The 12,584-nt window shown below is 36.9% G+C and overlaps 1 protein-coding gene across 6 annotated transcripts in view; it reads right to left on the bottom strand.

Moving 5' to 3' along the window:
- The window catches only part of TAF1A (TATA-box binding protein associated factor, RNA polymerase I subunit A), a 31,808-nt gene that overhangs the window by 18,470 nt on the left and 754 nt on the right, over window positions 1-12,584 (bottom strand). For 3 of the 6 annotated variants that reach the window (XM_003265069.2, XM_003265068.2, XM_030812837.1), the window contains exons 2-5: window positions 11,798-11,920; window positions 7,486-7,655; window positions 3,123-3,236; window positions 814-1,012 (exon numbers count right to left, since the gene is read on the bottom strand). In XM_003265069.2, the coding sequence (XP_003265117.1) occupies window positions 814-1,012; window positions 3,123-3,236; window positions 7,486-7,655; window positions 11,798-11,918 (604 nt within the window). In that variant the 5' untranslated portion in view covers window positions 11,919-11,920. Of the gene's footprint in view, window positions 1-813; window positions 1,013-3,122; window positions 3,255-7,485; window positions 7,656-11,797; window positions 11,931-12,584 lie in introns of all 6 variants that reach the window. The other 3 variants (XM_030812836.1, XM_030812839.1, XM_030812838.1) reach the window with 3 other exon arrangements.

Raw genomic sequence — 12,584 nt, 5'->3', positions numbered from 1 at the left:
AATGGTCAACTTCTGGTATAGTCAATAAGTCAAGAAAATTGTCCATTATAACCTTTATACAAAAACGAAATGACCATCTTGACCTATTCCTTAAACATATTATTCTGAGAAATAACATTACAAAGTAAATTAAATTCCATTCTAGGCACACAGGAAGAAATGTTTATTATATGTAATAATGACTGCTGAAGAAAATCTGTAGCCTTTCTTAGAAATTGGCAAAGACTTTCTTCTTGACCAAACTCCAGCCAGGCTCCTCTGAGCTCTCTTTCGGACTAGGCCTCAAACTTGGCCAATAAATACTTGAACAGACACTAACATAGTTTCTAACAGCTCAAGGCCACATCCCCAGGATGACCCCAGCCCCTCTTGAAATGTTTGCCTGGGAAAACTCCAGAAGAATTTACTGGTGGTTCTGCCTTCTGCTTTTTAAGCTCCCCACCCCCACCCTTTACAACCCCAAGTCACCTCCATAGAAATTGGGATGGAGCTTAGCTCTTCCTCCGTCAGTAGTTACTGAATCAAACCTGTCTTCACTGCTCTAATGTCTGGCTGTGTTTATCCTTGACTAAATCACATTCAAAAGAGCAATGAACCTAAAATGATCATGAACTTAATTATGAACCGTCTAATTTATGACTGAAGCTTTATATATATCAGAAATATTATAAAGGATCAAGAATTTTAAATCCATAAAAAGTCTGTTCTCCGTAATATCTGGATGAAGTCAATAGGGAAAATACTAGATTACTCCTTAAGATCCCTCTGCCCCTCAGTCTCATCACAAGAAAAAGTTTACCTGTATCCACTCACCAAGCTTTGACAATTCCATCTTCTTTTTAGACCAGGTATAATACTGTAAAAGCCCTTTATAGGCCTGAATAAGGTTGATTAATATTTCCCGGGAAGACGTATTTTCACCGTGTCTCCATGTCTCTGCCTCACTCAGATTTCTCTTAGCATCTTCAAGCATTCCATGATGCAGAAGGTATAATGCATGTTGTAAGGAGATCTGCAAAAATAATAAGGGCACACCGCCATTTAAGCCATTAGATAACCATTAGTCAAAAAGCTCAGTTAAATATATAATACATGCTTGGCTAAGACCTTAGTAGGATACAAATAACTTGACATTGAAAATTTTGATGTTGGGTACAATCTGGCAAAGAAGTAAGACATAGGAAACAACACTACGTAAATATGAGCTAAATTATGTAAACTTACAAACAAAAGACAGTGTGATATAGCAGAGAAAAAAGAGGATTTGAAGATGGAGTGTCTTGGTTTGTACATCACTTAAAAACTAAATAAACCTGGGTAAATTATTCACCCTTTGCGAGTCTCATTTGTTTTACGGAACATTACTGCTCCTTCAGAAGGGTGTTTTCAAGATTAAATGAGATAATACTTGCAAATCACCTAATAGTTTGGCTCACAGCAGACATTCAACAAACATTACTATTTTATACATGTTATATAAGCTTAGAGAAAATATCTTAATAAGGGATGTTGAAGAATGGCTTCAGTTCAGATGGAAACGAAAGTGTATCCCTGATACAGGAGAAGCAGGAAGAAAAATTATACAAAGAATGAGTATTACAAGAAGGGAAGATATTAAAGAGAAGAATAATGAGAACTACAATTAATCATATGGGTAGAGCCGAAGTACTGCAATAATTTGTCAACTGGCCTCTCCATTCCTGCCTCCCTACAATCCACCTTTCAAGTGGCTACCAAAGAAATCTCATCTTGTTAGTCATTTGCATAAACTCCTTCAATGGCTCCCACTGACTACAGAATCAAAATCCAAGTTCCTTGGGTATGGCACACAGGGCCCAGCCTACTTCCCCCGACTTCTACCCAAGTGATTTTTAGAGTAACTAAACTATTAGATGTAGGGCTTTTAAACTCTTTATAACCCCTGCCATGCAGGGCTGCCCTTTCCCCAATCTGCCTGGTGAACAGCCAATTGCTTTTGCAAACTTATCTCAAGTATCACTTTCATTCTTTTCCTGATTCCCCTACCCATTAAATCCTAACCCTCTCTAATTCCAGAGAACTGGCCATTTTCTCCTTTATCTTCTCACTATATGTTACATTTCTACTGTGGTACCCATAACACTTCATTCCATTTACATGATCTTCCTCTACTATAAGAACCACGTCCAGCACATTGCCTGGTAAGTGGCAATAAGTGTTTTTAAAATTATTAACAACAAAAAAAGTTTTATTATCTATCCTAATTATCACTCTCAGACTCTTATTGAGAAATGAGGTTCCCTTTCAGTTTCTTTACTTCAACTGAGTAGATTCTATGAGCCAAAAGGGATCTAACCAACAGTTTAAACTTCACACTCCCTCCCCAATCAAATGGCTATCCAGTTTGCACCTGAAAAAAGAGACGCAGAGCACACATCAGGGTAGGCCATTCCCATTTCCAATTGTTTAGTTAGAAAGCTTTTTCTTAAGTAGAACCGTAAACTGCCTCCATTTAATTTCCACTCACAGTATACCTGGTCTACCAGAGAACAAAATCATAAGAGCATCTGGCACATAAGTAGACACTCAAAACATTTTTTTAAAGGAAAGCATTTGCAAACCTGTATTGAAAAAGTGCTCTTTGAGACAAAAACATGGAGAGGGAGATACAATATTTTGAAAATGTCTCAATCTTTTTGGATAAGACTTTTACAAAAGAATATATGAACTTGGAGGTGAAGATTCCACCTAAACATTAGGAGTATTAAAATATTTTCACGTATTTAAATTCCCAACTTGTTTAGCTCTTTCCTTTTTCTAAACACCAACTCTAAGCTCAAGTAACTTCAGCAAACATTTTAGAATTTGGCCCATCATCATACCACTGCAATCTCTGAATAACTGGTTTTGGCAGCCAGAAGAAATATACAAAGAAAAGGAATTTTTAGTCAGAGAACACAGGAGGTGCCTGAAAATCAAGAAGTAAATGGGTCTCATAACGCTCTTTTCTTTCAGTTTCTCTTATTTATCCAGATGTCTTATCCTCGTCCCACATTTTTTAGGTTAACTACCTTATCACTGACACAAGCAATTAAAAAAAAAAGAATACTGTAAGTGTAAATTCACAAAGCCCATATTCTCACCTTCAAATAATTCATGACGCCAATATTTTTCATCCGGTCAGCAAAAGTATTGAAAGTCTCCATGTTGCTTTTGGGATGATAAAATAGAATTTCACTTCCGAGCTTCCAAATAATCTGTCAAAGCAGAAATTACTGCCAAAATGTAAAATTTTTGCCTTAACCAATTTCTGTCTAAGATACTGTTTTCCTGACTACAACATTAATAACCTGTGATTCCTTTTCCTAGAGACCACTACCATCAACATTTTACTCTACTTTGCCATGTAAAATTAATACCACTTCCTTATGTGATAAAAGTTTTAACCTTTCGAATTTCTATTAAAATATCAGATAGTATAATAGCATCATTATTAACTTAGTAGTTTAAAGAAAGTAGGCAGTGAAGATACATATTTAATATAAAATGTTTAATTGGCATAGAAGGAAGAATATTAAAGTCAGAAAATTTGGGTTCTAATAATATTGGCTTCTTCATTGGTCTCAGCCTCATCTTCATCATCTGCAAAATGAGGGCAACCAACTACATATTTCCTGAGAGCCCATCAAATTCTACAACTATTAACTACATTTATTCTATATTTAGAATGCCAATTTAAGAATTTTCATTAGCTATGGACAAATCTTAATAAAAAAAATTTTATCCTCCAATCACCAAAACTTTGGGGGCAGAACTTGGAGCTCTTTTTTCACAAGAGCAAATCTCTATTTTGCTAACCTCAATTTAAAGTACATCAATAATACCAACTTCAAAGTAAATTAAACTGAACTGTGAATCAATTATTTCTATGAACATACATATTGGTTATATGTGGATACACATACTATCACTGCTATAGTTATATATGATACACATATTATCATTCGGTATAAAGATCCTCATCTTCCCAACTCAGAGATATCAAGATTTCATTTGTAGAATATCACACTGTAGTATTTGGGAACTTAAAGAAAACCTGAGTCTTGGATCACCTACCACCAGGGATGGGTAAATGCAGGGGGGAAAAAAAAGCAGGAAAAAAAAAAAAGAAAACTTCGAGATTATTATAGCTATTTTCACTACCAGTGTACACAATAATTACATGGGACACCTGTTAAAAATAGATATTCTGGGCTGGGCGCGGTGGCTTACGCCTGTAATCCCAGGATTTTGGGAGGCCGAGGCGGGTGGATCACGAGGTCAGGAGATCGGGACCATCCTGGCTAACACGGTGAAACCCTGTCTCTACTAAAAATACAAAAAATTAGCCGGGCGTCGTGGCAGGAGGCGGAGCTTGCAGTGAGCCGAGATCGTGCCACTGCACTCCAGCCTGGGTGACAGAGTGAGTGAGACTCCATCTCAAAAAAAAAAAAAAAAAAAAAGATACTCTGACTCAATAGGACAGGGGTGGACTAAACGAATTTATACTTTGAATGAAAGCCCTAGGTGATACAAATAGAGCCAAAGAAGTGCTCAAAAACCACTGATCCAATTCCTTCATTTTACAAAACAAAATCTGGACAACAAGAGGCTGTAACGTGTCCAATGTTTTACAGGTGTATGTAACTTAAGTCCATAAATTAAATTTTCAATGAATGGTTAAACTTTTTTTCAGCTTTTTTTTTTTTTGCTCTAGAAGATAACTAATTGATGCAATGGTGACTGTGTTAGTAAAACCTATGAGACACTCATGTCAAGTTATTTATGGGTAAACTGTCTTTTACTGAAGAAATTTAGCAGTATATGCCAGGCACTGTTTTAACCTTGCCCTGTGAAATTTACATTCTATGTAGAGAGACAAACAATAACCAAGAAATATAATTAAATTGTCAAGTGTTAGGGGAAAAGAATGGAGCAGGATAAGGAGATCAGGAGTGCCATTCAGAAAGTGCAGGTTGCAGTTGGAGTAAGGCAATTGCAATTTTAAATAGTCAAAGTAGGCCTCATTGAAAAGGGGCCTTGAAGGAGGGTAGCTATAGTGATAGCCGAAGAAAGAGCTTTCCAAGAACTGGGTAAAGCAAAGGCAATCAGTCAGGAATATGCCTGGCCCATTCAAGTAAGAATAAGGAGACCAGTGAGGATGGAAAAGAAAAAAACAAGCAGGAGAATACAGGTTGAGTATCCCTTATCTGAAATCGTTGGGACCAGAAATGTTTCAGACTTGAAATTTTTTCAGCTTTTTAAATATTTGTGTATACATAATGAGAATGGGGATAGGACCAAAGGCTAAACATGAAATTCACTTATGTTTCATATACACCCATACACACAGCCTGAAGGTAATTTTATACAATATTCTTAAAATTTTGTGCATGAAACAAAATTTGTATACACTGAACCATCAGAAAGCAAAGGTGTCACTATCTCATGTCAGTACTCAAAAAGCTTTGAAGCATTCTGGTTTTCACATTTTTGAATTGGGAATGCTCCACCTGTTTCAGGAGATGAAGTCAGAGAGGTCAAACAAGGAAAGGGAGTGAGCACATCACACAGGAATTGATAGGCAATTATGACTTTGGATTTTACTGAATGAAATGGAAAGCTATTACAGTGTTTTCAGCAGAGGAGTGACATGATCTGATATGTTTTAAAAAGCTCACTCTGAATCATTAGTCATTAGAGAAATGCAAATCATAACCAGGATGATGTCACTTCACAACCACAAGGATGACTATGATCAGTAAGACAGGACAATAACAAAATATTGGCAAGGATTGGAGAAATTAGAAGCCTCAGATATTGCTGGTGAGAATATAAATGGTATGGCCACTTTGGAAAACAGTCTGGCAGTTCCTCAAGAGGCTAAACATAGTGTTACCATATGACCAGCAATTCCACTCCCAGGTGTAGACCCACGAGAAATTAAAACAAACGTCCACACAAAAACCTGTACACAAATGTTCGCAGAAGCATTATTTCCAATAACCAAAAAGCAAAAACAACCTAAGTGTCTAACAACTGATAAATGGACAAATAAAACATGGTATTTCCATATGACAGATTATTTGGCAATAAAAGTAATGAAGTTACTTTGCTACAACATGCTACAACATGGATAAACCATGAAAACATTATGCCAAGTGAAAGAAACCATTTACAAAAGGCCACATATTGTACAAAACCACTTATATGAAATGTCCAGAATAGACAATAGATTAGGCTGGGCATAGTGGCTCATGCTTGCAATACCAGCACTTTGGGGAGGCCGAGGTGGACAGATCACTTAAGGCCAGGAGTTCAAGACCTGCCTGGCCAACAGAGTGAAACCCTGTCTTCACTAAAAATACAAAAAACTAGCTAGGTGTGGTGGTGCATGCCTGTAATCCCAGCCACCCAAGAGGCTGAGGTACAAGAATCACTTGAACACAGCAGCTGGAGGTTGCAGTGAGCAGAGATCATGCCACTGCACTCCAGCCTGGGCGACAGAGCAAGACTCTGTTTCAAAAGAAAACAAAAAAAGAAAAAGAAAGTAATAGATTAGTGGCTGCCAGTGTCTGGCAGCTGTGAGGAGGAATGGGGAAAGACTGCAAGTGGGTACAGGGTTTTGGTTTCATGGGAGAAAAAAAGGTTCTAAATTTAGAGTGTGGTAATGGTTGGTTGCACAACTCTGTAAATGTATGAAAATACACTGAATTGTACAATTTCAGTGGATGACGGTGTATTAACAACGTCTTGATAAAACTAAAAAAAAAAGATCACTCTAGTTGGAAAAAGAGAACAACACTTTCAAGAAGTTTTGCTGAAAGAGGGTAAAACAACGAAGCATAGTCTATGGGGGAAGTTTGGGTCAAGAGATGATTTTAAGATAGAATAGGCTGGACGTGGTGGCTCATACCTGTAATCCCAGCACTTTGGGAGGCCGAGGCAGGCGGATCACGAGGTCAAGAGATTGAGACCGTCCTGGCCAACACAGTGAAACCCTGTCTCCACTAAAATACAAAAAATTAGCCAGGTGTGGTGGTGCACGCCTGTAGTCCCAGCTACTCGGGAGGCTGAGGCAGGGGAATCACTTGAACCCAGGAGGTGGAGATTGCAGTGAGCTGAGATTGCACTACTTCACTCCAGCCTGGCGACAGAGCAAGACTCCATCTCAAAAAAACAACAACAACAAAAAAAGATGAAATAACAAAATTTTTACATGATGATGGGAAACATCCACAAAGGGGGGGAAAGGAAGAATTATTGGAATGAATATTTGTCTCCTTTAAAATAAGAGGTAAAAAGAAGTGTGCAAAAAAGGTCCCAATACAAACTCTCCACTCAAAAGTAGTTTTAGTAGCTTTTAGCAAAATCACTGAGATTCTGTAAAAGCTACTATAGGTGAAGCTGGAGGCATAAACTCCTGGGAATCTATCATTTCTTCCAGCAAACTCAAACTTTATTTACCTCAGGTGCAGCCTGCCTTTTGTAGCTATTCGAATCTTCCAAGGTCTGAAAATAACTGTACATGTATTCTGCAGCTTGCTGCCATTGGTGCTTCAGCAGAGCTTCTTGGATAAAACTTAAACAAGCACTTGTTGTCTGAGCAAAATCCTTCTTCCTTTTCCCTCCTATGGCTATAAAAATGAAAAAGAAGAGAGTTTTTATCCACAGTGGCTCCAGTTCAACGATTCAAAAAACTTACTTCTGATAAGAAGTTTTAACAAGTAAACAGTATGCATTACTTGACCCAGCCCATTCCCAGTATCAAAGCCGGCTTCGCTTGAAACAAATGCTTCTACATTATATTAATTATTTTTAGCAGATAAAAACATATCTAATTTGATGTTTTGGGGCGACTAGAGTCACCAGATCCTTTAAATCTGATTCAATCATCCTTTCATCCTTGTACTAAATAATTTGGGGAGAATCTCTCAAACAGACCCCCAAAAGCACAGTCCCAGGTATTAAGAATGGGTAAAATGCCAGGGTCATTCTAGGCAAACATGGTCTTTATTACCTACCCATGTTCTGCAAACTCCAAGTGGGCTTTTATTTTTTAAGGACCAAAGTCCTAGTAACTCAATGACATTATATACAAATGAGAGTAAAACAGCTGCAAAAATTAGCATTTATATCTCTAAAGTACTGGCAATCCCAATGTTAATATTTGGGCTTAGATACAGTGCTATTATATGCATGACTAGTTACATTGCTACATCTTCTTATCTTCCCACATAACTACGAGACCCCTCTAGTCCAGCTGGGTAATTGTACCCCAGTAAGTACACAAAGACCAACAGGTACTTTACAAAGATACTTTTAAAACAATTAACTTGCAGATATTTGATTTCCTTACATACTCTTTCCACAAGTTAATCTCCTAGACAGCTGTGCCTACATAGTCAAAGCTTCACAATCAAAATCATTACATATTATCTGAAGGTGAAAACACAGGTGTTGAAAAAGTAAATAACTCTAACATGTCCTTTTGCAAGTTAGGCGATTCCCAATTCTTTGCTTATCAAAACTGCAGAACAACATAATTTTTTACAATAAATCATTATGCAATTTTTCATCAATAATTTAGAAAAAATTCAAGGACCTGATACATGGCTATAATTAAACTCCATTCACTGCCATCCACTTACTTATGTGACTAAGGTTTCTCAGAATTTATGTCAATTAAAAAAAATAGCAGAATCAATGCTAAATCTTTTCTCATTCTAGAAATACATAAAAGTCACCCACAAATACATAAAAAATTGGGGAAAAGTTTTAGATAACTTTATTTAAAAAAAAAAAAAAAGAGACAGAGAGTCTTGCTCTGTCACCCAGGCTGGACCGCACTACCACAATCATAGCTCACCGTAGCCTTGACCTCCTGGGTTCAAGTGATCCTTCCTTTTGGCCTCCCAAAGTGCTGGGATTATGAGCATGAGCCACCACACCTGGCCAACAACACTTTTAATACATATGTTACATTGATCAGCTGTGTACAACTATTAATGATAGCAATGTCTCAACCTAGAAAAAGTTTTAATTCTTACAACTTATAGGATATAAACACAAAAAGTATAAATGTTGATAGGTACTTTTATTGCAAGAAGTACAACAAAAAGGAACATAAAATTTCCATCTATTAAAAGCTTTTTCATAATTTTGTTTAAATGGATAATGCAAGGTATTAAAACCCTATGCCATTCCTATGCTATTTGGACTCCATCACATATAAAGTAATATATATTCATTTAAAAATACAAATGTGCTAGAAATTATATCTCTTGCAAATATTAAACATACAATAAAATTTTTTGAGATGATTCCTTAAAACTGTGCAAGGTAGTACTCAATTTTTCAGAAAAAAGTAGGGGATACAAAAGTGAAAAGTTTGAAGACTACTGTGCTAGACTAGTGTTCTCCGACTTTTGAATGTACATACAAATCACCTGGGGACCTGCCCTTGCTACTCAATGTGGTCCTGGCATGCAGCAGAAGTATCACCTGGAATCTCATTACAACTACAGAGTACTATGCCCAGCTCTCTGAATCAGAAGCTGCATTTTATAAGATCTACACCAAAGCTGCTCAGCATCAGTGGCAATACCAGCCAGCTAGCCTAGGAAACTGACAAAACACCTCGTCCTTAAAACATCCTTTATTTACCTAAAGGAAAGAACTGTTCTCAGGCTAAGCTCCCTTCTATCGCTCAAGCTTTCACAACTGAGATTATAAATCGACTTTAGATAACTATACCTAAATGCTTGGAAAATACTTTTGTCTTCCAACCTAGCCTAGTTACCTCAGGAAAAGTTCTCCTCTCATTTCATTCTTTAATGAGCAAAAGATAGTCTTACTTGATCCTGATGACTTTAAGAAAAAAAAAAACTGTCAAGGAAAACACATTTTTACATGGAATAGAGATGTACAATAAAGAACTAGTGTCATCAACCTAACTTCTAATATGCTACTCAAAGAATCTGGAAACTTATCAATCTGTCAACAAATATTTTTTGGGCACCACTGTGTGCCAAGCACTATTGCAGGTACTCATGATACAGCTTCAATCCAGACTGGGCCCGTCTTCAAAGTTTTTATTCTATGGGGGTTTCTGGGCATGCCCTTCAAAATGCCAAAAGATATCTACCAGCATAAAAAATAAATACAGTAATTACTAGGCAATTTTGTTTTCCTATTACGGTTAATTACCAGCACAATGTCAATATTACTTGCAAGTATTTTCTCATTGCAGACCAAAAGTATTTTGGGTTTAACAGGCTATCCACGACATATAAAATATTTCTAAGCATGTAAATTTTGGTCTTTGGTCTTAAACCTATCTGCTTGCAGACTGACTCAGACTTTCTATAACATACCCAAGTATGACTTAACTATAGGAAATTTAAATTACTAGTTCCCTACCAGGGATGCAGTAGCACTACCTCTGAAGTATCATTCATTCAAATCTGCCTTAAGCCATGTGCATTAATCTAGCAAAAATAAAATGAGGAGAGGAAAGGCACTATTATTTTTCAACACTCACTATGCATGAGATACTATGCTAGGTACTTTACACATACTGTCTCATTTTAAAAAATATATCTCCGTGGTTAAAAGCGTAAGCTTTGAGATCAGACAAACCTGGATTTGACTCCAGATACCACCACTTAAGAGTTTAATGTCTTTGAGATTCAGTTTCCTCCTACCTAAACTGCCTAGCACAAAAATTTATTGAGAATTTACTGAGATCATTAAATGAGATGATACTTAGATCAAAAGAAAAAAATGGGAGTGAAATTTTGGGAGCCAAGGAATCTCTGTCAAGGGGAGAAATGGCTGGGCAAAAAAATACATATTTAAGGGCAGTAAGTAAAATGATGGTTCAAATGTATCCCAGGACTATACCACTCAATATGCCAGCATACAGATAATAGCTTCTTTTATTTATACTTATATTAAATATATTCTTATAGGGAATTTATCCCATAGAAAAACACTACTTGCATTTATATTAGATAAAAATGGGGGAAATTTTATCCCATAGAAAAACATGCTTGCATTTACGTTAGACAAAAATGGGGGAAAATGCTCTTTTATCTAGGCCAGGTGCAGTGGCTCATACCTGTAATCCCACCACTTTGGGAGGCTGAGGCGAGCAGGTCACTTGAGGTCAAGAGTTCAAGAACAGCCTACCCAACATGGCGAAACCCTGTCTCTACTAAAAATACAAAAACTAGCCAGGCATGGTGGCTGGTACTTGTAATCTCAGCTACTTGGGAGGCTGAGTAGAATCACTTGAACCCGGGAGGCAGAGGTTGCAGTGAGCCAAGATCCAGCCACTGCACTCCAGCGTGGGCAACAGAGCAAGACTCTGTCTCAAAAAAAAAAAAAAAAAAAAAAAACGATTACATGATCAATTCTATTCGAAATAATTTCAATGCAATTCAACAGCAACTTCTTGAACACTTCCCAGGCATGTTTTCCTCAATGGCAGAGACCATATCTTCATCTATGACTCCCCAATATTTAATCAATGCCAGAGATAAAAGTGCTCAGTAAGTATTACTGGAAAAAATGTGTATCTAGCATAATACAGACTATCTATTATTAATCCAAGGGCAAAGAATTCTAAAAGAAAAAATTGTTTTGGCTTATAGCCAAAAAACACTCCACATATTCCTCTTGAAAATTAAACCAGCCTGGTTATTCATTTTGTATCCATATTGAATCTTACCACCTCCTTAAAGTTACAATGGCTCAATGTTATTATTTTACTTACCCACAGTTTCTATGTATGTTTGAAGCCAAGGAAAATGCATTCCTGCGCCACTGAGCACAGATGTTTCCACTTCTTCATCATCTGTCACAGGCCCTTTTAATTCTTCACTGAAATCACTCATACCTATTACAAGCTGAGATATCAGTTACTTTCTGTACATCTTAATCCACAGTCTTCTGAGTTGTACAGAAAAACAGCTATCTTTCTATTAATAAATATAATCTGATCAGCAAAATGCATTATACCTGTCAGCTTTCAAAGTAAAAAATGAATTCAACTATGTCAGCAATAGCCAAAATGAATGATCCATTAAAGACCGAACCACTGATGTTTCAAGTCCACGTAAAGAAAAATAAGATACTGCCCCGCTAATTTAAAAAATCTCAAGTCTAGACGAAGAAACAGCAAAACGTATAATAACAAAACAATATGAGAAGTACAGTAAGAATAGTAGTAGCAGCTAATATTTATTAGGCCCTTACTATGCACCAGAAATATAAATTATCTAATTTAATCCCCACAGCAATCCTGAGGTGGGTACTATTACTTTCTTCCATGTTAAGGTTGAAAAAACTGAGGGGCTTAGTGAAATGATGGAACCTGCCTAACATCACAAAAAAAGGTGAGGACGATATTTTAGGAAATAGAACACCAAACTACTTGGCGTGACTAGAATTCGGGGTGTGTGTGGAGGAGGGGTGCGGAAGATTAGAAACGAACCTAGAAAAATCATCATAAGCCAAGCTGAGTTTGGACTTACTCCTAAAGATGCTCAGGGCTCCTTCCT

This window comes from Nomascus leucogenys, chromosome 5 (genome assembly GCF_006542625.1).
Source record: "Nomascus leucogenys isolate Asia chromosome 5, Asia_NLE_v1, whole genome shotgun sequence".
Lineage (NCBI taxonomy): Eukaryota > Metazoa > Chordata > Mammalia > Primates > Hylobatidae > Nomascus > Nomascus leucogenys.
The sequence above is the reverse complement of the archived record's forward strand: the minus strand, read 5'-3'. Positions and strand labels throughout refer to the sequence as shown.